Source organism: Cuculus canorus, chromosome 2 (genome assembly GCF_017976375.1).
Source record: "Cuculus canorus isolate bCucCan1 chromosome 2, bCucCan1.pri, whole genome shotgun sequence".
Taxonomy (NCBI): domain Eukaryota; kingdom Metazoa; phylum Chordata; class Aves; order Cuculiformes; family Cuculidae; genus Cuculus; species Cuculus canorus.
The window spans coordinates 54,729,721-54,757,122 of record NC_071402.1 but is presented as its reverse complement, the minus strand read 5'-3'; the positions used below and the strand labels follow the sequence as shown (position 1 = coordinate 54,757,122).

The 27,402-nt window shown below is 42.4% G+C and overlaps 1 protein-coding gene across 1 annotated transcript; it reads right to left on the bottom strand.

Moving 5' to 3' along the window:
- Positions 1 to 1,111: 1,111 nt before the first annotated feature.
- TWSG1 (twisted gastrulation BMP signaling modulator 1) lies at positions 1,112 to 27,183 on the bottom strand. Its single transcript, XM_054057397.1, has 5 exons — positions 27,031 to 27,183; positions 24,572 to 24,736; positions 17,166 to 17,265; positions 12,495 to 12,761; positions 1,112 to 3,581 (listed from the first exon to the last, which is right to left on the bottom strand). Exons 1-5 carry the CDS (start codon positions 27,166 to 27,168, stop codon positions 3,400 to 3,402), a joined length of 852 nt encoding a protein of 283 aa, XP_053913372.1. The 5' UTR covers positions 27,169 to 27,183; the 3' UTR covers positions 1,112 to 3,399.
- Positions 27,184 to 27,402: the final 219 nt, after the last annotated feature.

Here is a 27,402-nt window from a genome sequence, read left to right as displayed (position 1 = left end):
GCACGAGACCTGTTACGGGAGTTGTAGCAGAGGGACCAAAGGCAGGGAAAGGGGGGGATCCAGGTTGTTTGGGGAAGAACAAAGATGGCAAGAAAGAGGGTTAAGAAGGCAAAAAAGAGCGTTAAGAAGACAAAAAAAGCGCTGGTCAGCTACAAACAGATTGCCTGCTAGTGCACTTGTCTGGCTGTGCCCTGCAGGTACCTCATGACCTATGGTCTGCCCTGTCCCATTAAACTTCTTTTCTGGGTGGAGAAGTCTCCCTGCAGTGTGCACAGAGGCGTTAAGTGTCAGCCACTGGAAAGGGGCCTCTGTGTCTCAGATGCCCATGGCTGGAGAGACCAGAGTGTGTGCATGTTTTGTGGGTCTGTACGTCAGTGTGTGATTGCCAGCAAACTTCAAACCAGACCAGCCAGTCAATAAGACAGCAGGCTTGGGAGCCAGGTATCAAAGCAGCCATAATTTTGGTATGGATACTGGACAAACGGTAGTAGAGATACATGCAGGTGTTCTTATATTTGTTTTTTAAGTACTAGATGTAAAATCCAATAAATGCATTAATAAAAGCAAGCTAGGGACCATAAGAAATGACAGGAAAGCAATATCATGTTATGACCACCATGGTACCCACTCCCTCTGCATGGTATCAATGCTTCTGAAATTTAGGAACAAGTGCCTGTGGGGAGAAATAAACAAACCCAAAACCAAAAAGCAAAGCAGCTAAACAAAATCTTCTCTAATTTCAGAGAAAGAACAGCAAAGGGCTATCACCCCCTTCTTAGTCAGAACCATTTCTTGTTATATGCATTGCCTTTTTTTCTTCTCTTTAAGTTCAGTGATTTACAATTCTGTATTAAAGGACCGTGATAAAACTGGCTGATGCTTTACCTGCAGAAGACTCCTACCCAGAAAAGTATTTGAAGCATGTTATTATTAATTTTATTTTATTGATTTATGTCAAGAAAAAACTTAAACTAAAATTTTAGTTTCAGGATAAAAAATGCTCAAGATTTAGTAATTTTCTCTATTATTCCATCCGTTAAGGTCAGTAACTTTTATACTATGCTTCCTGGTAACATTTGCCCTGAGAAAATAATGAGAAAGAAAACACATGAACCAATAATGTCTTTTTATTAAAATAGCTCTTAAAACAGTCATTGTAGTAAAATACACTGGATGTTGCTGTATGACATTTGCATACACACAACACTTACAGCAAACTCTAGACAGCATCAGGAAATACAAAAAATAAGGCGAGCCCCAAAAGGTGCATCCCCACTGCCCATTCTCAGGCCACTATAACACAGACAACTGTATTTACATTTTTATGCTGTTGCCCACAGTGTTTCCTGGACACCTGCTAGGCCAGTCCTCCCCACCTTTGCTGTTCCCTTGACTTGACCGGACAGTGAAATTCTGATGATGTAAATAGAGATGGTGTCACAGATCCACGGGGCAGCAGGTACCGGATCAGAAACATCAGCCTTGTTTTTTCCCACAAAAAGATTCTGAGCTACCATAACATTTCCAATAATTTAACGTTGCAAGAATCTGAAGGATGCAAACGACCTGTAGCAATGCTTACTGTATGTGCCCTATCTCGGTCCAGAACAATGATGCATCACGCTTCAGCTAAAAACAATCACAGCTACTCTAACATATTCTTTCTCTCCATTCATTTTAAGAAACTCAAGCTTAGAAGAAAAGATAATGTGAACTGTCAAATATAGGAAGAACAATTTCTTCATGATAAGCTAAATTTTTCTATTCACGTCTATGGTTTTTTATTACTTAATTGCAAGTTTAAACTATGAAGGTATTCCATTATCCACTAGTTCAAAGCAATAAACATTCATCTTTCAAGTACTTCTTAATAGCAGAAAAAGAGACTGAAAAAAGTAATGTTATTTCACAAGGGATGATCTCTTTATTATTATTATTATTTCATCTTATTGAAAGAATTGTATCATGAGAACAAAATAAAAAAACATTCAGGGAAACCTTTCAACAAAATAAATTTAAAATGACTGCTTTCATTTGTACATGGTACAGATAGGCAGATGTGACTAGAAAACAGTTTAATCCCTCCAGACTGAGGTTAGTGACAGAAGCATGAATAGTCAAATTCTTTTGTGTGCGCATATGCATATATGCATTAAAAAAACATTTCAAGGAGTTGAAACGCACATCATTATAAATACCAAAAGCTGATTGCTAATTACTCATACACTTTATCCTTGTACTCAGTACCATTATCAACGGACACCTAACTGGGACACAGTGACAGCTATGTAACTGTCAGCATATTGAAATGCTTACTTAGAAAAATGGACTGAATGTTCTAAGCTCAGAATATCCTAATTTTGCCTTTGTAGACACATCTTCCCTTCCTCAGTGATGACATTTCATGGGAAAGAAAATAAAAGAATGCCATTTTGGAATAAATATTCACAGCAAACTACTAAACAGGAACATGCTGACGGCCACCTGCTCAACTGGTAACCCTGTACCACTTGCTAGTTCACATAATTTCTTTCTTCATTATTCATTTAGTTGTTAAATCCATAATACAGGAGTATTCAGGGAGTAAGCAACCCTAGAGAACAGTGCAAAAGGAGGGAGATTTAACTGCACTTAACAGCTTTATTTTGGTATCTAAGAGAAGGCTGAAATGTATTTTTTTTATACATATAAATGACGCAACTTAGGCCCCAACATACTTGGGAGAATACAGCAAATGAAACTTGGAAGAAAAGTGTCCCATACACATTATTTTGTTGGGCAGCCCTTCTAAGAAGTTAGGATTTTATCCATGACAGCCCAGGAGTTGAACTTGAAAAGAAAGCACGAACTTTTCTTTTTCCCTCCAATACCATTTTTGCAATAGAAGGCTAAGCTCAAAAACTGGAAGATAATAAAGTTAAAAAAACAAAATGAGAAACTCAAACAAAAAAAACAGCCCCTTCAACCTAGCAGCCATTTAATTATTTGTTGAGCTTAGATGATGGGAACCTCATTACCATAATCTTCATGTTTCGCTACTCTAAACTACAAGATATAGTACTACGTTCTGAAAACCAGTATAGACAATACTTTCAAATCAAAGGAAAGCAATCAGAACAGCAAGGATGTTGTTGTACCATTTGAGTAGAAATAAAGAAAAATAAACTTAAAACATAGTGTTGAAACTTCTACTAGTTAGCCTTGCTTACATGAATTAAAAAAAAAAACCACAAAAAAAAACAACAAAAAAACCAACCCCAAAAAACAACTTTTCAGATTTTATACATCTTTTTTTTTTCAACCAGGTACATTTAATTGCCACCAGTAGGCACTCCACCATCTCTTTAATTGAGAGAGGTTACTTTGGCCTCAGTATTGCTATATTACAATTTTCCTGCTTTAAAACATGCAGTTCATACATTTTACAGTTTTACTGCCATAGTCGATGCATTCTGGCCCAATACACTCACAGCAGGCGTTGTGGAACCATCGGTATTTGGATGCTCCCATGGACTCGCAAGAGATCTTGCACTGATGTATTGACATGCAATCATCAAAATACACCACAGTACACATGTGTTCTAAACCAAGAGAAGAAAAAAATGGTTTAAAAGGACTTAAAACATCTTTTCAAGTTAGTTAAAAATTAATTAAATATGCAGCTTTTGAAGTAGAATTGCAAAACATCATGACCATGAGGCATAAAGAAAAAACAAGTGATAGTGAAAGCAGAGAGAAGAGACAGAGACCCAAGGCACGATCTATTGACTTCAAGTTTTCAGCATCTACAACTCAACCTGTTATTAACTTATTCCAATAGTCACAGGCAAGAATATTTTTGGAATTTTTTTGTGTCCCACTGTTATAAGGGATATCTTTTGAAGTGTAAGGATGGGCTATGCGAAAATAAGAAGCAAGCACGTGTCCTCTGAAGGTAATATCTTTATCACCAAGGTACCACTTTCACAGCAGTTACTATACGCTACAGAGAAGTTATTTGAAAAATACCAAATCCAACTTATTGAACTTATGTAAACATCCCCCTCCCCCAACTGAACCATATTCTTAAACTACCTTAAATCACAGAGCTAGAGAATCCTGTTTTCCTCCACTTGAAACTGAATACTTTTTTCTTATTTTTATAGCAAGAACACCAGCTTTACTACTAGACTAGAGCTGAAGCATTCACCACAGCTACAACACAAAACCATCCGTCCTCAGTCTACTTCCAGTTCTCCAAGCTGACAGACTCTACCGGCTTTCTTCCACTGACTGAGTGATTACAGTGTAACGTTACTCATCCATCCTCCAAAGCACCTTCACTGCATCACACACTTGACATAAGCTGGCACACGTTGAGAAAAACCACCACTGAAAGCTGTCTACAAACACGGATGTCTCACTCGCACATGATTCTTAAGCAGGAGATGTCAAGGAGCTTTCTACCCTATTACTACTTAACAGCGTGTGGATCCAGGAGAAACATACTGACCCACATTTCAATGTGGATTAGAAACATGTAATCCAAATGTAAATAGTGAATCAAGACAGTGGGGGCTTTTCTGAATGATTATGGAAATAAGGAGAAGGACTCTCAGAGCAGTATAGTTGTTAACCATAGGATTTATTCAAGTACTAATCCATGAGTAAGTCTTGGGAGGTTGGAGTGCACCAGAACCTTTTCTTGAAAACACTAGTGCCCCATAGATTAGCAACATGAGTAGTATGCACATCTCATGGCAAGTTCCTAAGTTGAGGTCCATAGGCGAGGTGAGGCCAGCAAGCATCCCCGTCACCCTACAGGCCATCATAAGATCTATACAATCAGTCTCCCCAGCACCAACAACAGACGATCTCTGTGGGCATGTGGCAAAGAACAGCACAACATAGAGCAGAAGACAATGTAGCTGCCAGCTTTTCTGTGGACACATTCTCCTCCATGACATCTGGAAACCATGCCTCCTGTTGTAAAAATTATCATTTGCCAAAACATGTATGAGGGGATGCTGATCACTGTCAAATGATTTTACTACTACCCAAGAGCTGCAAGAGGGTCACAGGACATGCTGTCAGCCCACTGAAATCAAGACAGAATTAACTGCATTGTTCAGCTCTGAACTGACGTACACTTCCTGCAGACACCATATACAGTGCAATACAGCTAATAAGGACCTTGGGGAAGAAGGGCAGACCCATAGCTGAAGCAGTTTTCTGCTCCCAGGAAGGCAGGAAGGCTCCGAGTAAAGCTGCAGCTGCCCAAGAAAATGTGTAGTACCTGAAGTACTGCTGAGATTATCAACAAAATATACTGTCTAAGTCCTGTCCCATTCTTGGCCTTTCTATTTCTTTGACCCTTTATAATAAAGGCTGAGGCACAGCAACCAGAGGAAGAGTTCTCAAAGAATAAAATTGCTGCCTAAAACCAATGAACAAATCTACATCTTCAGCAATAATACTTTATTCCCAGAGAGGAAGGGAAAAGAGCAAACCAGAAACACGTGCTATGGTAGCATGAGCAAAGAGTGACCAGCCAGGTACACACCTACAAGAAAGCTGGAGAGGGACTGTTCATAAAGGCTTGTGGTGATAAGGATGAGGGGCAATGAGTATAAACTGGAGAGGGGCAGATTTAGACTAGACATCAGGAAGAATTTTTTCACCATGAGAGTAGTGAGACACTGGAACAGATTGCCAAGGGAAGTTGTGGCTGCCCCATCCCTGGAGGTGTTCAAGGCCAGGTTAGATGGGGCCTTGGGCAGCCTGATTTAGTGGGATGTCTCTGCCCATGGCAGGGGGGTTGGAACTGGATGATCTTCAAGGTCCCTTCCAACCCTAACTATTCTATGATTCAATGATACCTGAAGTGCTCAGCCAAAGCTGAAGAGCAGTAGGGAGATGCAGCCACCACAGCCTCATAAACAAGAATCCACCTAGGTGCTACATAGCAACTCCACCTTTTATGGAGATCACACAAGGACTTCAAAATATTTCATCACCAGCAACAAAAACACAAGATTGCCAAGGCTCCAAGAAGGAGCATACAGCCTCCTTTCTCAGGAGGCCCAGATGTTCCCTGCTATCTGTCCCCCTCACTCCTCACAGGAGGTTTTCAGTGGAAGTGGGTGTGAAAAAGTAGAGGTGAGTCTCCAGGCAGTGTTCATCATGAGATCTAAGCACCAGTATCTCCTCAGTCATCCAGTTCAGTTCTGGTGTGCAAGCACAGGAACCTTACAGAAGTCTGAGAAGTATTCATACTCTTTATAGCCTCTTGCTTAATCCCAATTCACTCCTTTAATCCCTTTCTAGTAATTTTTCAAGTTTGACATTACATGCTGTAAGTAAGGTCAGTCTCAGAAGGCATCAGCTGGAGACATACAGACTCTGCCCCAAAACATGCAGTCCTGGCTAATCCAGAAAATGTCTTGCTGCAAAATCAGCTTTTGAGATGCCATCTTCATCTGAGTGACCTAGACTCTGGATCAGCTTGAAAAGGCAAAATGAATTATGGCTCTCTCTAGACAGTAGTGGAACAACTCCTTAAAGAAACCAAAATCCTCTCCCAAGAGTAACTAGAAGTGCTCACTGTTTTCATGTTGATCATTGCATTCCTACTTGCAACATGCAAAGGATGCCTGTAGGTCAGGGAAGATTGTCAGGAAAGTTGTGCACACTCTGAGGTGGGTTGGCCACTCTCAGGACTTGCAGTCTGTCTCCACACCAGAGAATGACCAGTCCCATTTGTTTTAAGGGAATGCCTGTGTTCACCTTCACGTTAGCCTTATCTGTGACAGTACCAGTTTAGAAATTCTAGAGAAGCCGAATTCATCAGCTTATGCCCTCTGAAACTTGGAAAAAAAAAAAACCCTCTTGTGGAAGAAAATTGTGATTCCTAGGATGCAAAAACAACTGAACTACCTATGGCTGATGTTCCTGTCTGCTGCTCAGTAGAATCCAACCAATGCATGCACCACACCATCTCAGGACACAGGTACAGCCTTTCGAAAAGCAGGCTGTAACACAAACAGTAGAGCACATGTACAGATGGGCACAACCGGCAATAGCATCTCTGGAAAACCAAGCTCTAGTCCACCTCCAGCAGCAGGATGTATGAAGCAGCTAGTGCCTCTTATTGGCACCTGTGCAAGCAGTCTTGCCTCTGCTATTCCTCCAAAAGCAAGGTTCACTGCCCAGACTTTGTCTACCTCAGGGCTCCTTCCCATTTTACTCCTCCTCATAGCATCTCCTCCTCATAGATGACTAGTCCCAGCTGATAGATGACTAGTCCCAGCTGCTCCTCTTGTTTTCAGAGCAGCAGCATCCAGTTTTTAATGCACTGCTGAGAAACCCTATGGCAGTTCTGACCCACACAGAGGCATCACCTAGCTCTTCACTACAAAGACAACTTCTGCTCTTTTCAACCACCGTCTCCTCAGAGGACTGAAATGCCCAGAGTCGCTCTCTTCCCACGAGGACCCATTCAGTCTGGCATGTTCCCTCTGCGCATCATGCTCTGGCTAGAGGCACATAAGCCTTTCTTCATAGAATCATAATATTATAGAGTGGTTTGCATTGGTAGAGAGCATGAAGGCCATCTAACTCAACCCTCCTGCAGTAAGCAGGGACATCTTCAACTTGATCAGGTTGCTCAGAGCCCCATCCATCCTGAGTTCCAGTTCTTCAGCAGTAACACTGAAGTGTGCTTTTACATGAGTAAAGATATCTCCAGGAGGAAGGACGCTGGAAGACAGGCAGCTCATAACCCTGGCAGAACCAGATGACAGCAGTCAGACCCTGTAAGACTCAAGAGACTGATCTCTTTGGCCACTCTCCCAGGACCAAACCACGAGCCAGACCTCAACCTTATTAAGGTGGCAGCAACAACCAAGGACTTTAAGTGTGAGTGACCAGTCCAAAAATGCTGTGAAGGGGAGAGGACAGACTGTACATGGCAGGCCAGAGCTGGCAGTACATCTGTCTGGTTCCTAGTAGCTCCTGTAAGCAGCTGCAGTACATGCTCTGGGTATATGTTACCCAATAATTTCTAAAGTCTTGCTCACTCCAAGCCTTGCCAGGTCTGAAGGAGTCAGATTGCCCAGGGTGTACTTTGTCATGAGACAATTCCTGCTCCCCTCCTCAGCAGCGTCTGTGTGCATGGGTTGAGGCTGAATTGCTGAAAGCAGGAGAGTTCCTTGCCTTGAGCATTAAATCCCTCTTTACAGGCTGCAGAAACAGAGTTACACAGGGGAAAAAAAGACATACCTACAGGCTCAGTTGGGATCCAGGAGAGTATTTAAATTATTACACAAACCTAATTACATAGTCGTCACTTGGCTCCCTCAGTGTAGGCAAAAAGGATGTTACCTACTGCAGTAACAGCTTTTCCATTGGCATTTGACCAGTTTTTATGCAGTAAGGACCACAGGCTAGAGGTGGGGAGAGGAGGAGGAAGCAGCACCAGGGGACTTCCAGCTACAGAGCCCCCCCTCCCCCTTTTTTTGTTTTCAGAACCTGAGTTTCTCACCTTCTCCCCATTCTCACCCCCCCAATTCACACTCAGTTAAGATTGTGTGGGAGATCCTACTTACTGACAATTCCATGTAGGCCACCTTTGAATTTAAAGGTGCTACGTAAGTTCAGTTGTCTGCTGGTCTGTTTATCAGTAGCTCTAAAACTACTGCACAAAGCTCACTGCCCATCCAGCAGCCATACCACTTTTTAGAATATCCTGAGTTGGAAGGGACACACAATGATCATCAAGTCCAACTCCTGCATAGGACAACCCTAAAATTCACACCATATGAAATGTCAATCAGAACTTATGAAAAGAAACATTTTTATATATATATATATCTTCCTAGCAAAATATGGAGGTAAATCCACTTCACTGGATTTCTAGCCTCTGTCTGGCACTGGAGGGGAGAAGAAGCGCAGAACCAATGCCATCCCCTGTGTCACCAAGCACTGTAAGTCAGAAATCCTTAACTACAACACAGAATTTGTCTCATCAGTTGCCAAAAGATTATCTATTTCCCCTCTCTCTCGCCAACATCCTGTCATCTGAAACAATTAAGCTTATTTAAACGTCTGAACTCACAGTTCAGAGCTCTGAGGGTATCAGCTAAAAGAAAAGCAAAAATAATGAAGTATAAATGTAGCTCTAGATTAATAATTATCGCAATCGTCTCTGAAGTAGCAGCTCAAACACCAGAAACTACGAATACGAGGAACCACAGCAACTCCAGCAGTGCACACACACTTTGGCAGCTAAAGCATTAAAAGGCCATTCACAGGAGGAAAGGGAAGACACTCATTAAGATAATAACGGGGAAGTTCAAGGTCTGGTGGCTGGACTCACAGTAGGCTGGGGCGAGAAAGGAATGCTTTATGTCCCACCACACCCCACCCCCTCCCAGGGCCAGTGGCTTCACATCACTCAGGCAAAGAAACTTGCTGGGTCCTGTGGCTGGTGCTGCTTTTCTTTTCTCTGCTTTTCAACCCAGAGCTGCATCAAGCAAGTGTGGCACCCTCGACCATCCCTGTACAAACATGAGTTGAAATTAAAATCAGAACTGCATCACATGACATAGCATGGGGTATTTGTAGGCAGAGCTTTTCCAAATTTTCGGATGTACTCGTATTATAGAACAGCACAGAGACTACTGTATCCTTACCAAAAATCTACCTCTCATTAGCCCCCCTCCCTTTAAAGGCAATGGAACAGGCTGCTGCCAGCACACCACGTTCACAGAATCGCAGAATGGTTTGAGTTGGAAGGGACCTTAAAGACCATCTAATTCCAACCCCTCTGATGTGGGCATGGACACCTCCCACTAGAAGGTGAAGATGTTGGGGTGAAGCATGCAAGGAGCCACAGAAGAACCACAATATGGAGGAGGCACAGCACTGTAAAGAAAATATAAAGCATCTATCTTCTTGCTCGCAGGAATATTCTTTCAAACTTCTGAACGTCACAGCCCTGAATACAACTGCTTAGCAATTCACCTTAAGGATGTCTCCATTTGCAAGATCTGCCTTCAAGCCTAGCAGCACATTTGGGGAGACAGAAAGGGTAAAGAGACGGTCTTCAAGTTTCTTCCACTGCAGGCTATGCTTGTATTTACTGCAATTGAGCGCACACACAGACACACACACACAAATACACATAGAGCCAATCTCTCTCTCGATGGTTCTCTAACACATCCAAGCTTGTTAAACCACAGTGTGAGCGAACTTTGCATGGGCAGAAGCCATTTAACTCCAGCAACTTCCTGGGCTCCCTCTCTAGGTCCATCCTCACAAGGCTCTTTATCTCTCGACCTACTACCCCTCCACCTTTTGGGTACTGCTTCCCCAATGAACTCATCAAAAACAGTATTAAAATCAATGCTACCCCATGGCTCACACAACATCCAGCACAAGAGGTAAAATTCCACAGCTGTCCTTGCTTCCACCATAATAAACATCAACTGAACAAGGCTAGCAGCCAGCTTTTCTTTCCACATCCTTCTGCTCTCAGGGCTTGAATCATCCATGTTTTTATGAGCAAACTTTAATAAGACTTCTGAAAAAGCAAAGCACTACAAAATTATCCATATTGTGACCAAGAAAAGAGATACTCCTCAACAGGCTTGCATATTTAGATATTTAAAAGTATAGGATGTTGAAAGCCATCTTCTATGTTTTCCAGTTCTTCACTGATTACTAAGATGGAGGAGTCATAGCCAATGACTAAAAGAACAGCTCTGACATTTATTTCTGTTCTAAATGTCTACTGAAGCCTGAAAACCAGTGGCATTCAGTAACTATTTCCAAATATTACTGTTGTTTTTGGACTGTCATCATTCCAGTGAAAGCTCTCTCAACCTAATCTCGAACATGTTCTTAGTAAATGAAGTAAAGGAGACTTTTGACTAAGAAAATTTTACAGTGTTATGTGTTTGTCTGTGTTGTTAAACTCAAAACTCCTCCACATCCTTGAGTTGCAATTCAAATTCCAGGTTTAATCCAAAACTATCATTAGCCCATCCTGTTGATATGGGAGTAAAGGACTACCAGGGAACAGCCAACTGGGCTGCGGTACCTACATACAGTGAGATATAGTCAAGATTGTTCTAAGCATAATTTCCCCCCTCCAAGTATAATTTACATCTTAAAATACTGCAGTGTTTGCACCCAGGGCTTTTTGTGGCTTGCCATTTAACATGGCTTTCTGCATCATTCTCATAATGGCAAGCAAGCGTTTTAATAACGTCAAAGACATATGAATGAAATGCTTTCTGACCATCTGGCTTCCCAGTTCTGGAATTAATTTATTTTTCTAACGTGCCTTAACCAAAGGAAATTAGAAAAGTTGCCATTACGGTCCCATTTAATGAACAGCAGTCCTACTTAGAAACCTAACTAGGTCAAAGGTTCACAATGGTATAGAAAAGCAGCGTGTTCATCAATTGCTCTACCTTTCATTGATAAGATAAGAAAGCCACCACCACAGCAACATATGGAGTTACGAATATTTAAAGTGTGTGTTAGGAAGGAAGCAAAGCATTAATTACACTAATAAAACAAATCAGATGCTCTTTTTTCCCTGTTAAGAAGCAATTTCCCTATGAACTGTTTATGAGATTCTTTTAAGTCTGATATAATGATTTGTAGGGAAAAATATTTCAAGTTTAGTATGGAAACCAAGAAGCAGAGTATTTTTCTTATCCCACTGTTCTTACTACCTAAAACTTCTCATCTTTGCCTCTCCAGCAAGCAATATTCTGAAATCTGTCCTCTAAACTGAATATATGAGAATATAAAAAACCGGATATAAATCAAGAGTAATGATTCCATACACTGAACCCCCACCCCAAAACCACTTATTTTTAAGACTGTCTGTCACATATTCTTCCTCAACATAATGAGTGATCTTGCTAATCTTACTCAGGCTTACTATTAATCCTGGATTTCCAACAAACCATCCTTCTAAAGAGTTCAAATTATGCCAGCTCAGATGAAAGAAATAAACATCTACTCCAGATACATCTGGTTTTCTCCAACCTCTGATGCCATTTTTATGGCATCTGGTTTTCTCCAGTCTCTGAAGCCATGCATTTCAGTTGCTTCCCTCTACACTGACACATGATTTGGATTCAATTTTTCATCTGCCCTGTCTCATAAACTACTGGTAACTTCTTCAAAGTCAAAGAACACATTGTTCCAGTGCATGTGAAGTAACTTGAACAAACTGCCTCATGCCACAGGAGAATTATAGAGATAATGAACTCAAGTGGTTCAGCATTTCCAAAGATCATCAGACACTTAAACATCTATCTTCCATGTTCCTCCATACTTTTGCCCCACTCATTTTGTTATATCATGCTCAAAATTAGACTGAACTTTTCACACTTTATGGGAAAAGAAGAACCCAGCACAAACAAAGAACGTACACCAAGAAGGCTCCAGGGAGAGATGAGAGGAAACATTAGGAACTTAGACACTACACTCATTACCTTTGTCACTGGAGTAAGGTGTGTGGACATTGTTGCTTGGAACAGAGACGTTCTGATGCTGTGGCTGGTTCACTGTTTCTAAAAAGGAAACGAGGTTCTCGTGGTGTGACAGTTCTTCCGCCACAGGAAAGGAAACGATATTCCAGTTCAGCTGAGTATCTCCTTCTGTCAGCGCTCGGAAAAGTGAAGGAATTGGTTCATGCAACTCCTCTACAGTGCTCTTGGATGTTGGAGGGGTGTCACTGTAATTGCGAGGATTGCACATACCTGCAGAGGAATGAAATGGTAACTTACACAAAACTCTTTAAGCTCTTGTCATTGAAACAGGCAGGGATATTTAGGAAACTAAAATTGGGGGTTTTTTTGCTAAGTAGAACAGAGAGCCCTTTCATATCTATCCCACTCTTAGGTCAATAGCAGAAGTGCCACCAAATACAACAGAACGAGCTTTCCGTAAGAGCAGGTTTCAGACCTCTGCAGCCTTCCACAAAACACACCTGTGACTTGTGAGATCCAAGTGAAAAGAAAAACCTCACCTAAACAGCAGTTCGCTTCCCTTTTTATGCTAGCATTACAGTTTAGAGTATGAAGAGTTCAAAGAAAGGTTTGTTTCTCCTGGGAAAAGGGACAAAGAACAGTATCATTGATACTAGCATAAATCCGGAATAGAATCTTACGACTGAATGAAGATAGTGTCTTGTCAAGTCCTGAGGTACATGCAACTTTTAATCACAATTCAAGTACTTGATCTCATCTGCTCCAGCAATGCCCTAGATCCTTCTAGCTGCCTACCAGAGATGCAAAGATAACTGCCAAGAGAGGAGCAAGAGTTTGTCTTATTTTACCTGCTTAGAGACAGCTGAACGAACCTCATTTTGCTGCTTAGTTGGAAGGGTCACTACAGGCAAGTTGCTTATTTCCAGGTTACCTCTTCCTTATTTTTTGAGTCTTTCACAGTATCTTTCTTGAAGCACTGTAATCTTTTTTTCTCTTTGCCACTTCCTACAAAATGTTTTCATGACCTGCAATACAGGTCCCAGTTTTTCATTAACCATTCAAACGCTAACATTTATTACTAGGAATGAAACTGGAGGGTATCTTGTTTTAATCTGAACATTGAAACAACTGGGATTAAAAAGAAAAGTTGTATCTGGATAGATATTTAAACTCGGAAGCCATAAAACACTACTAGAAGTCACCTGGCAAGAGACAGAAATCCATTGTCCTCATGTACATCTGGATACCATTTGGGGTAGTTTCACAGGCACAGTTTTAGTCAGCCACAGCTGCAAAGCACACCAATCCTTCAAGTATCAAAGCAATATGGGACATAAATGTTCAAAGTCTACCTGCCCCACACAGCCAGAGAAGCATCTCCTATGCTGCAGATACATTAGGACTCCAGCTTCAGAAATCATCTTTAACCAGAGCACAATCTTTTCAATCTATATATTTCCATAATGAACAAAACAGAGTGAAGCTAGTCCATGATGATTAGCAGGAGATCTGGCAAATCTTAAGCAAGTGGTTAGTATTACCAGCATTTAATGATACGAACAACCGAAGATAGTCTGCTCCTATAGAAAAAGGTGAGCCAAGTATTAGGTAGGAAGGAATTAAAAAAAAGCTTCTCCTCCAAACATCAGTTCACACTAAAAAAAAAATAACTATACTTACGCAAACATCTTACCATAAACAGTTATTTTCTTACTCATCTCAACTAGGTTTGTTTTTCACAGATGTTGTCACTGCATTATCACCTTTTAGTAAGCACTTGGAATATTCACCATACAACTGTAGTAAAGGATGCCCGCTTAACATTTAATTAGGAAGATACCAAATCTGGTAAAAATTTTGTACAGATACATCAAGAGACACGGACTTTAATTTGTGTTATTCTATTAATGCTCTGAAATGGAAACTGGCGAGCCTTTCTAGATGCCCCTCTGCATAACGCTGGATTCAGAAAACAAATCTCTCTGTTAAGAAGGGAAAAAAGAACATCAAGATTGTTTATCAAATTACTGAAGAATGTAGACAGTATGTGTGTCAATCAATCCAGTGCAAAAACATTATCTTAAAATGGTAGCAAGAAAACATTGTAGTGTAATGGGTAACTGCTCATTCCACAAAGATCCTTCCCTCTGGCTATTTTTTAGAAGTATTTTAATTATAATTAGAATCCCAGAATATCAGGTTCAAAGGGATCTCAAGGATCACCTGATCCAACCTTTCTTGGCAAGAGCACAGTCTAGGCAAGATGGCCCAGCATCCTGTCCAGCCAAATCTTAAAAGCATCCAATGCTGCGGAATCCACGACTTCCCTGGGGAGATGATTCCAGTGGCTGATTGTTCTCATTTTGAAAAATTTTCCTCCAATTATAATTATAATAGTTACACAATAGAGTAGCTTTGGTTAAAGCGAAAATAAAAAAGCTTAAGGAATGACCATGTCTACGTCACTGTTTTGGAAGCCAATGATTTAAGACAAAGTTGGATGACCAGAATTTAAAACCTAACTATGCTGCTGTGCTAGAGCTCAGTCTCCTGCACTAGAAACAAACACACAGATGTATTCAAATGTAATAAGCTATACAATAATCCTTTCAGTTTTAGTATTTCTCCTTCTTTTGCCTTACCCATCTCTTTCTACCTATTGTTACTGAAAATCGAAGTTCCTTTCCAGCATCACAGTTCTCACATGGAGATTTTAGCCAGCTGACAGAATTGTACTCAGTCCCAATCCATCTTTCTTGGATGAGAAGATGCAGAAATGGGCTACTGAAATGATGGAAGCAAACAAGCCTTTACATAAGGGACCCACCAAGCTTAGAAAAACAGAGGAAAGAGGAACCTGTTGTTCTTCCTACTCCAGTGTCTTTGTCCCTGTCAGAGACAGGAGAGAAGATCCACGCAAAAGACAGGACAACAATAGACCGAAAGTAAAATTAATGCTGGAAGGCAGGAGGTAATTCCTGACCTCAGAGCAGGAATGACCTGAAAGACATGACAACCTATTGGTATCTGCAATCAGCTTATAAAGAGATTTAAATATCAGCTCAAGTATCAGCAAAGAACTGTCTCCAGGAAGCTGGGTATGGAATGCGCTCCTGTTTCCCGATTTGAATAAGGTCACAGCAAGGATGACCCTGTTCTAAAGAGAAGAACAGTACCACATCATAGAACCAACAAGGTCTGAGGAACCCACAGAACCATAAGGAGATGTTTTAGTTTAGTGTGTACTGGCAAACCAAACCTAAAACCTGATTAACTTCTCTGATGGATAACACCATGGGAAAGAGCAACAGAACAGTGAGTAATCTGCAGATTTAGAAAAAAAAAAACCCTGTTTGTGAAGTCAGCTTTTTTTTCCTCAATTCCAAGAGTTAGGTTCTTCCTCTCCCCTAGAAGAGATCAGCACACTAAGCCTTGCTTTCTACAGCAGATAAAGCTTCTGAACTAGGGAAATAACCTACTATCATATTTCGCACTGCTATGACCAAACATGACAACAGCACACTTTAGTATTACATTGGAAGGGCAAAGGGGATGGGGAAAAAGAAGATTTTTTTTTTCCCCTGCTTTTTGAGGAGCCCACTAATACATTTCAGATCAAATAAGAAAAACAAACTTTAAGGGCTATTTCTAAATGTATATCCTCCACAGAGGCAGGGGCTGAAAATACTTTATGCCGCTGGGAAGAGTCATACATGCACAGGACCATGCCACTCCACTGCTTACTAAAAGACAGTAAAGCAAAGGTAAGCTAGCCAGAACCAAGCAAAAAGTAGGATGTCAGAAAGCATATTCACATCATGGTGGGACAGGAGAAGCAATGGACTGTGCTGAAAAGGAGCATTTTGAAGCTAATAATCTTCATGAATTCAAAGACGACCCAGCCAGCCAGAGATGCTGAGAGTAGGTACAACACTCAAGATGCATCCCTGTCATGGAAGCCAGGTGGATTTTGAATGGCAGCAGAGGGAGATTTGCAGCAACCACAAGAGGATGAAACTCTCAGCGCTTTTAAAACATGATGAAACCAGGATAGATCCTTCTTGAGCTGGGGCAGCATTCACTTGCAGAGATCTGGCAACTCTGAACACTACCTGTTAGCAGTAATGCTGTTCTTGTTAAGACTGTCATCCAATCCTACAGTAGGAACTTGTATGCCTCTTTCTTACCCTCCACAAAGAGCTCTTTTTGAAAATAAAAGAACAATAAAAATGCTGGGCCATATCCATTTACATGTCCTCAAGGATGGGAACTCAAATCTAAAATTGTTCACCTGTGGTATCTGTCAATAAACTTTATAGTTAGAACCTCCATACAGCATCCAACCCCACGAAGCAGGTGCTGCATAGTTTCCTCAAGACAACAATTTCAAAACAAGTTTATGTTTTACAGACAAAATTAAGAGCCAGTTACAATTACTTTAACCCAGCAATACCTGGACTACGGCCACCCCCCACTCTGTAGAGCACATGGAGCCCTCAGGTCTTTGGTTCCCCACAGTAATTTATTCAGTACCCACAGAATGAGCTGTAAGATGTCTAAAGCACAGATCCAGTCCCAGTGTTTTACTTCTATTATAAGACTGTGAGCTCAGCATGTGGCAAGAGGAAGTCTTTTAAGAAAAAAGAAGAAAATCCCAAAGAAATGCCAACTTACCAACACAGTCACAGCATTCATCCCAAAGTGTGCCCAGGCAGAGCATGCACTCCTTACAGCAGGAACAGTTTCCCTCCCCAGGGCGGCACTGACACAGCTCCTGAAAATAACATAATCTCATTACACCACAGCAACCTCAGATGTAAAACGCTAATGCGGTGCAGCAATGCTTCCTCAAACCACAACTCAAATTACAGCATTAAAAAAGCTTAGTGCACTAATTCCGTGAGTAAATGGTACAACAGTTCCAGCCAAAGAATGAATCTTAGTTTACAAAAGGATCTTCTGGAAGGTTATTTTTTTAAAGGTGGATTTCTAAAGAAGCAAGAAAGAAAGAAAAAAAATCCTATTTGTGGGAAAGGTGTGTGCACTTCTATGTGTGCCTGAATCTACAAGTTCTTTGGACGTTTATCCCATTACAACAGTTCAAAGAAGGATGCTTCTTTATATATAAATAGTGTGCATACCTTATAATTTAGCTAAAAAAGGAAGTTACTACAAGCAGCATGCGCATACTCAAGAAGATACACAACACCTACCAGTACACCTATTCATAGATTCTAAAATGAACCTACTCGGTTAAGGCATCTGACCACAGGAATCTGCACATTGATGAATACTTGTCACACGTTGTTCTCCACTTGCAATATCAGAGACTGGATTATTTTTTCCCCCAGATCCAGCTGATTCATTTTTGCTATTATTAAAACAATCCTCTCCCTCCTCGCCCCCCTCCCCAAATTGACACCTTGGGATACTTATACACCTCTGGAGCCTCTAGAAAGTGAAATGGTATAAATACAGCTTTTTCTTCAGTCATTATTAAGCCAGAAAACCAGAAAAGGCACGCAAGCAAGACAAATGTTTCACTTCATATTACCTAAATCCGAAGGCAGATTTTGTAGTTCTGCTGAAGACATACGCTTGCAGACCTCAAAGCATGGAAACAGCCTACATGGATGAAGGAAATCTAAAAACCAGGCAGTTTCCTTTCCTCTAGCTCAAATCCATAGTAGTAATTCCAGCTCAGCTAAAAGACTGTGGCTACATGATGACAGTATATGAGATTGAATCATGCCATAATGCAAAATATTGACAGTCTAGCAGTCACATTTGCTCGTTCTAAGAATTAGGCTTTGATGACATCTGTCTAACTATTACATTACACACAAATGGTTAGAACACAAAATCCCATTACTGGAAACACTGACCACAGGTTCCTTCCCACCCCCAGCTTTACTGGAAGAGCCATCGGCACATCTGTGCTTCACAGGGTATGGGGGACATGATGACACCCATTCCTGCTCTTTGATCCCTTTTTTCGGAGGCAGGGGATGGACACGTCACTGTGTGGTCTGAAGATGCACATGGACAGGAGGGAAGGGCAGGAAGGCGGTTTGGCATGAAGTTTGCCTAACACGGAGTAACCACTCGAGGCTCCACCTCAGCTAACTGCATCTGGGTTAGAGACACCACTCCTAACACAGCCTTGGGAAGAAGCTGAAGGAGCAGAATTCCACTTCTAAAGTAATTCTTTGCTGCTATTGTTGAGAAGCGTCAGGCAGTGAAGAAAGGAGGCATTTTTACACCAAACATCAGGAGTGCATTTGCTAGGCAAGGCACAGAGATGCCCTTGATTGTGCACGACTCCTGTTCTTCCTTTGTTCTTCAAAACTGGTGACAGCAAACATCTGCAGCCTGTGGAGCTGCAAAAGGATCGCTCCTCGCTTGCGCCAACTCTCACAGGCCCACAGAAGACCGAAGAGGCCAATTCAGAGGGTGAGGCCTAAGCAACGTCCAGCTGGGGACATGGTTTAAGAAAACAGTGAATGAAGCTGCAGGGCTCCCCATTCTGGACTAAAGCTCTACAAATTCCCAACCCTGCTCTAGACGTGCTACAATGTGTTAATGCAGTATAAATTCATTGATCTGTTACTTTTCATTCCAGGTCACAAATCTCTTGAAGCCAGCAGAGAAACCAAATTCACAAACTAATGTTGTTGTTGTCTGCATGGTTTGATGTGAACTATTTGCCCTGCTGTGTGATCAAGTGTGAACTCCTGCTCTGCATGCAGTCTTGGTAAGTCTTGGATTTTTATTTACAGAGTGGAAGACTACCAAGATTTTTTACTTTGTCATCCTCAAAGTTTATTAACGGCATCTATCACTATGCTGTTTCCAAGTGAAAGATGAAAAACACGCTCATTAATAAAATATACATTTTTTTTCCACAAGAGGAGACACCACAAACTTAGAAACATGACTTCTGTGAATGAATGACGCACTTCTAAAATATTTATCTTACTGTTTAATAAACAGATTGTGTCAGTCTTGAGAATAAAAAGCCTGAATAAAACAACTTTTAAAACAACTATGAGTAAAGTCCTGTTACCTTGGCTAGAGAATAGTATTAACACATCTTAGCACTAAAAATAATCCTGTGTATTTTTTCATCAACAGTAAAACTGGGCAAATAATTTCATACTTACCAAGACATGACAATACCAACAAGCCAGTACGTGGGAGGAGGCAATTCTCCGCAAACTATTAAAGGCAGTGTATAAATCAAAGCCAGAAAACTCAGTAAAATGAAGTCGTTTCAATCTTATAGACTGCACTGTGTGAATCTACGAGAAGAGTATTCTCACTGAATTAGATGTAACTTTAAATTATACATAATAAAACATAATAAAAATAACCCTGCTTAGGTTCAGTATGTGTAAGCACTAACCTGGGACAGCACCACTACACCTACCAGTATTTTAGGAACTTTATGGGCGTATGTGCACTGTAATTTTTTGTTTTTTTTTTTTTTTTTACTTTCTTTATTTTTTTCCTCAGCTGGGAGGGGGAGGAGAGAAGAAAGAACGACCTAATTAATCTTCTGCATAGTTCTCCAGCTCCCTCCTTCTCACAGTTTAACTCTCTATTCAGGGCAATAACTGCCTGTTTTTCCATATGTGTTTGCACATACATGGTTTCCTTAACCACTCCTGAGTCCTTCTGCCTGACTCATCCACATTGGATACTTGTACAGGATACATCTTTTAAAAGAACGCTTACATGAGACATGGGTGAAGCCAGGCAGAATGAGAAATGTTCCCTGTTCATAGCTGGGGGTAGTGAGGCGTCAGTGGAAGAAAATATTACTCATAAGTCAAGTTGGCAACTTCCCAAGCTGAACTACTGAAGGTGCGTCGAAGAATGTATTTTGCTAGGCAAGAAAGAAGCCTCTCAGTCTAAAAATACAGCGTTAAGTAGGAAGCAGGCATGTTCGTACAATAAAGATACTTCTACTCCAGAGAGCAAATAAAGATTTTTTTACAAGATATTTAACATCTGCATTTTTTCAAAGCTTTCTTGAAATGACAGACTATTCTCTCAGTGCAGTGAGAAACAGGACCTGAAGGCACTGGCAGCATCTTTGCAAACTGGAAGGAGGAGTGAAAGGAAAAAAAGCTAATGTTTTTTCCTAGAACAGTTTAATAACAGAAAATCTCCGGGAAGCAAAACAGTCAGAAATGTTTCGTTAACCCAACTGTGTAATGTAGTACAGCTACAACATAGACACCAAAAGTAATTTTCAGATGCCTAAGCCCTGGAGTTGAGGAGTGGTGTTTATTTTATAAAAAGTCTTGGAAATCCTTTCAAGATGACAAGCAAGCAAAATTAACAGGAGGTGAAGACAAAGGCAAAGAGAGGTTTTAATCGGAATGATGCCACACCAGCCAAGGTGACTGCAGGCATGTAGCGTTAGGGAGAGAAAAGTTTGTATTCCCCAGAAAACAACCTCTCTTTAAAAAGATCTGAAATCCATGCCTGACTTATAGCAGTTTGTTTCCTACACTGGAAACTAGTTTAAGGAGCTGTTGCAGATGAGACAGCAAAGCTCGGCTTCCAGCATAACATGGGCGTACCATCAAAGCTTTACTACTGCAGGTACCTCTGCACCGCAAGAGCCAGCCTGGGACTCGCCTCAAACCCGTTTGCTGTGAACAATTGTGGGAACGTCCCATCCTAGAAGTTTCTACCTTCAAGGATTTCCTCCATGTTGCAAGGACACGATATATGCCTCTGCTCCACCCAGCGAGCGTAGCTGGCCTTCTCATCTCCTCCACACATGGAAACATCAAAACAACCCATGCATCCAAGTCAACAACAGATGTGCTAGAATAAATACTGCAATATGCACATCATGTGCAACCAGAATTCGTCGGCCTACCTGAAAGGCAAGGTTCCAGTCAGTGACTTCAATGCCCCAATCTCAGAGACATGGGAAGGTGCGACACGCAAAGTCTTCAAGGGAACTAATTTTGTGGTCCCCCTCTGACAGCACTCCCAAGTCTTATCCACAACTCCTTCAATAACTACAGGAAGCCACAAAGTTGTTTTTTTTGTGAAGGCTAAACTTATGCAGAGAGATGCCTGAAGCTATTTTCTTATAGGACTTTGCTTACAGAAAAAATAAGTAGACTACGAGAGCACCAATGGAACTAGAGCCTCAAGAAGTAAAAGGAAAGCTAAATGCATGCGAGCTGTTGGTTTCATACTCTCTTCTGGATCTAACAAAATAAATATTTATGTAGGGACCACCCCTAAGCAGAGCAGCTCCTAAGGAGTAGCAGTAGTGACTGGACTGACTTCTAGCCATGCTGGCAAAAATATTTATGTTAACTGTACCCTTTTTGAGAGACCAGGTCTTTTCTCTCATTATGTCTCCAAGACAGGCAGCCTCACTTTCTGCAGGCAGATGCAGATGACAAACATTCACAGTCTGTTTGCTCGCCCAGTTGTCTCTGAGTGACATTATCTTGGTTTCAAGCCACAGATTTTGCCAAATTAGAACAGTTATAAAAATAGGCTAGGGAAAAATGTCACGTGACAGTCAAGCAAACTCATTCCAGAAAGTAATTTATTTTTAAGTTCAGATTTCTCCAGAAGGAAGAAAAGGGGAAAATAAATAAATGGATATACCTTACTTGTATGCCTACCCAAGAAGTAACATGCCCCTCACATGGCAGTGCAGTACTTCTGCCACAGAAGCACTGAACATTTGAAAAAGAAAAAACAAGCCAAGAAGAAAGATGACAATTGCTTTAAGTCAAAGCTTTAGAAGTCTTCACATTCACGATCAGACTAGTCTGACCTGATCTGTTCTTCTATAAAGAATGAATACTGACTGGTATGTCTGGCCTGTTCGTGGGAAGAGACGGTGAAAATGAACAGCGGCATTCCCCTGTAATTGTAAACAATTCATATGGCCTGGGTTACTTTAGGGTCTCAGAGAATTGCATATAATTTTGATTTTGAGGAAATCCTTTAGAGAGGGATTCACACCATCTGTACGAAGTAAAGAGAGAACACACCTACAACAAGTAAAGCAGTGCAAGAGTTTCTGCATGCACTGGGCTGCATCACTACAAAGCAAGTAAAGGATCCAAGCGAAGCATCCAAGTAAATCACAGTCATGTGAGCTTCTTCCATGCAGCACTGAACCTCAGCCATCTCATTCCCAGCCAAGGAAGGACTCTGGTGGCATTAGCTCCACTTCTTGCGGGCTGTGCTCTACTCAGACTAGCTCATAAAAATAAAGTTTAAATGCTGCGTGTCTCAAGCTTGGCCCAATAGAAGGTAAACTATTACTTAGGAAGGAGCTGCCTGTGCTTTCATGGATTGTGGACTCCACAGGTGGCACAGGAAAAGGAGACAATGTATCTTCCCCATTTTCCCCTTCATCTGGAAGAACAACTTGGCCCTGCATCAACAAATCTGTACCACTGGCACTTGCTATTTAACTGCCTCATATATCCATTGCCACAACTTGCATCTTACTTTTTAAATCTTTCAAGCCTAGAGGAGAATTGAAAAAATGCAACAGAAAGAACTTGTAAGTGCATCAGTTTGTCACAGTGCACAATGCTTAACGCACCAGCGAAAACACTGGCGTTGTCTTTGAAAAGGTAAAAGGCAAAAGCCTCTTTCTTACTGCTGTATTTAACAACTGTACAGCACATGGTGGGGCTTAAAGAAGGAGCAGTTTCTCTTTCTTTAAAGCACTGGCAGGGCAGAAGCCTGAAAGAAGAAGGTTCAGCGTACAGCCAGTCTTCATTCTGCAGGATGGATTTGTGAATCTGACAAGTATTTTTATTTGTAAATGAGGCAAATTTTATATGGAAGTCAATGAAATGAAGTAAACATGGAAATGCCTTCATGCCACTTCTGCATTACTTCTCAGACTGTCACCATACCTTTATAGTAGGCACACTAGCAGATTACCAGCACATGGTATTTGTGCTCCCTGGTTTTGCATTTCCAATCTACAAAGAAGCAGTATGAAATGCTGTCTTTTAAAGAGGCCGCAACTGACCACATGATGGTCTTTTTTTTTTCAATAAGGAGTGAAGAAGCGTGCTTTATACACCATCAATAAATAGAGACTTGGTAGATACCAGAATTGTTTGCAATTCTGCTACAAAAGGCGCTGCTGTTCTGCTGCACTCCATGACTCTTAACTCCTGCTATAAGAAAAGCAACCTGGTCTCAGTCCATTTCTTCCACTGTGCAGACAGACATTCAGTGAGTCAAAAGCAATGGCTGGATTTGAGTTTCACATCCATTGCCAACCAGTTCAACTCATTAGCTTTTGTTGTTTGGTTGTTTGGGTTCTTTTAAGATAGATTTGCATGCTTTCAGAGCTTGCTCATTACCATTAGTATCTACAGGTCCCTCATGATCAACAGGGACTCTAGGACAAGTTAAGTCCCTATCCCTGGTCGTGTTAGTTCTCTCATGTGAGTTTTTAGGCGTTTTTTCATCAACTGTACAAACCTGATGTTATGGAAAGCATCAGGCATCAGCTACTGACCCTCTGCCTGGGCTGAGAGAGTTAAGGAAGTGAACAGATTGCAAGTTAAGGGGAATGGATACAGGGAACATCTCAGGCAGATACAGGAACATGGTAAGCACATTCGAACTGCTAGGATCACAGATTATCATTAAAACAAACTTTAAAAGCTTTAAAACAAACAAACAACTGTTGCCTGCAGAAACCTTTATAATAAAATGTCTGTTTTAAATCATTGCTTGTTTGCAATATCACTAATAAAGAAGAAAGACTGAAAACTAACAGTATGACTGGTAGTGGGTTCTAACAATCCTAATTCTCCACCTGAAAATGTTTCCATTAACAAAAGAAACATGGCCGTACATACATGCACTTAATACTGTCTATAAAATGGTTGTTAATCTGCATTTATACATGCAGGAGACCAAATTAACTTAGTTAAAAAAACCCCCATCATTTAGCATAAAATGCTGATTATTTGTATAGCTGGATCTTTTCAAGACACAGCTTCGGAACAGCTTGTTAAACACTTAAATGCAAACAAAGGAAACAGAACTCATACCTGTATCAGGCATTTACTGACATCACTAGCACAGAGAGCCTTGTTGCAGCCTGTTGATGACTGGATCCACAGCAGGAACAGAAGAAGAGTGACTGTGGGCGCTGTGACGCACTGCGACCTCATGTTTCCCGCAGGTGACCAATTTACACAAGGACTGCAACAGCACTGAAATAAAAAACAGCCACTGAAAAGGCTGTTGGGGAAAAAAAAAGCTAAATCCTACTTTCCTTCCCCTTTGCAGCTACTTTGAAAAAGATTAACAGTTTTTTGAAAAAAAGAAAGAAAAAGGAAGAAAAAACCCAAAGGTCAATAGGGGAGCTAAACAACAAACCCAACCCCTCCTCCCCCAGATAATTTGTACATTTGAAGCATTCTGCTATCACACGTTTGGATTAAACTCAAGGTGAACAATCTGCAGTACTCAATATCAAATAAGATTTCCTGTAAACAGCAACAATAAAAAAAATGCCTCAGAAGAGAAAAGCCCATCAAATGAAGATCTAATTCTGTAAATGCATAAAGCAGACAGATAGGTTTCACGTAGCATCTCCCCAGGCTAAAGGTGCACACAGGTGTCTAGGACCAAAGCTACACAGCAACCTTTTAAAGACAAGTATAAGGTAAGTGCTGTGTTATCTTTGAAGTAGTCAGTTAGATGTCACACGGGCTTTCACTTCCATTGCAAAGTTGTTAACATTTCTTTTTTCAAAAATACAGCCATCAACATTAAAGAAAAAGTACAAGAGACTCAGGTGAGGAGCATCTGCTACTTCAAACAGACAGAAGAACTGGGTTTGTTCAAAGCATTCCACCTTTCTTCCTTTGTGAAGTCCCAGCTTCTTGGCAGGTGGTACTTGTTACAAACACAGCACGATAGCGATGTGCCAGTGAGCTCTTACTTGTCTTTAGCATGTGAGCCCAGCCAAAAGAAGACCCTGTTGCGTTAGGCACTGTACCAATATATAATAAAAGGCAGCCCATGTTTGGGCAAGCGTACAGCAAGCCTGCATTGTTCTCAGAAGAGGGAAAAAATGCTCATGGGGCACAGAGTTTCTGTCTGTATGTAGAAATCCCTATTTTGCTTTATAAACTAAAAACCGCACACTCTCATTGAGCAATACCCAAACATGCAAGGTCCTACACCTGGGTTGGGGCAATCCCCAATTTCAGTACAGGATGCGGGACGATAAGATTGAGAGCAGCCCTGCAGAGAAGGACTTAGGGGTGCAGGTCGATGAGAAGCTCGACATGAGCCGGCAATGTGCGCTCGCAGCCGAGAAGGCCGTGTCCTGGGCTGCATCAAAAGAAGCATGGCCAGCAGGTTGAGGGAAGTGATTCTGCCTCTCTATTCCTCTCTTGTGAGACCTCATGTGGAATATTGTGTCCAGTTCTGGAATCTACCATGTAAGAAGGATATGGAGCTTTTGGAACGGGTCCAGAGGAGGGCTACAAAGAAGATCGGAGGGCTGGAGCATCTCTGCTATGAGGAAGGCTGAGAGAGTTGGGGTTGCTCAGCCTGGAGAAGAGAAGGCTTGAGGGAGGCCTTATAGCGACCTTCCAGTACCTGATGGGGCTACAGGAAAGCTGTGGAGGGACTTTTTATGAAGGCTTGTGGCGATAGGACTAGGGGGAATGGCTTTAAATTGGAGACGGGCAGATTTAGACAAGACATAAGGAGCAAATCCCTCACCATGAGAGTGGTGAGGCACTGGCACAGGTGCCCAGGGAAGCTGTGGCTGCCCCATCCCTGGAGGTGTTCAAGGCCAGGTTGGATAGGGCCTTGGGCAGCCTGGTCTGGTGGGATGTCCCTGCCCATGGCAGGGGGTTGGAATTGGGTGATCTTTAAAGTCCCTTCCAACCCAAACCACGCAATGAGTCTATTCCAAAGCAGAGCGCCGAACCAGCACAGAAACAAGGCGCGACCCGGCCATTCGGAGCCCGCACCCGGTCCCTCTCTCCCCGCGGTCACAAAGCCCGGGGGCTCGGAGCCGCCTCCCCTCGGCAGGGGGCACCGCTGCCCACGCACAGGGCAGGTCCCCCGGGCTCCAGCCGCTCGGAGGGCAGCGGCGGGCCGGGGCGAGCACGATGCCGGCTGCAGGGGGTGCCCCAGCCCCGCTCGCTCCCCGCCGCTCCGGGAGGCGCCGTCGGAGCGGCCCCGAAGTTCCCCCATCGCCCTCCCGCAGCAAATCGCCCCCCAAACCCACCCCCCTCGGGCCGATCCGCTGCCTTTCCCCGCCGAGGAGGCCCCGGTCCCAGCGCCGGCACCGCCGGGCTTTGGGGGGGCGGCTGACAGGCACCAATCGCCACCCACCGCCTCCCCTCCGGCGCGGGTCCTTCCTCACCCCCCACCACCCCCCCCCGTCCTCCTCCTCCTCCGCTCCAGCGCCGCACCGAAACTCCCCCCGCACAAAGAAGCACCCCGTCCTCCCCCCAGCACCCCTCCATCCCCGGTCTCTCACCGCCGCGGCCGGGCTGCCCCGCTCCGCTCCGCCCCCGCCGCCCCGGGCGCAGCCGCGACCCGCCCCGCCATGGGATGGGGGGACGGAGCTGCGGGGGCTGCGGGGAGCGGGAGGCTGTGGTTCATGCCGGAGTTTCATCCAAGTAAATATATGCTTTCAAAGTTAGACAGGATGTCCCTCTGAGGCTGTGCTTTTCGTAGCGTGTTTGGTTTTGTTTTTTTTTTCAGATAGAGTTTTTCCAGACACTTCTTTCTTCTGGAAATGATAATGCCTTGTGTTCAGAGTGGTCCGCGCTGGGATGTATCTGCCCCGATCGGCTCTGTCCGCAGCTTGTCCCCATCTCCACTGCCAGGTCATGATATAAGAAGTAGT

Excerpts from the sequence above, each read along its gene's own strand:
- TWSG1 (XM_054057397.1), bottom strand. The coding sequence starts at position 27,168 with ATGAAACTCCGGCATGAACCACAGCCTCCCGCTCCCCGCAGCCCCCGC. Across the intron at positions 12,762-17,165 it reads TGAATGCTGTGACTGTGTTG|GTATGTGCAATCCTCGCAAT; the intron begins GTAAGTTGGCAT and ends ATTCCTCTGCAG. Across the intron at positions 3,582-12,494 it reads ACCTTACTCCAGTGACAAAG|AACACATGTGTACTGTGGTG; the intron begins GTAATGAGTGTA and ends CTCTTGGTTTAG.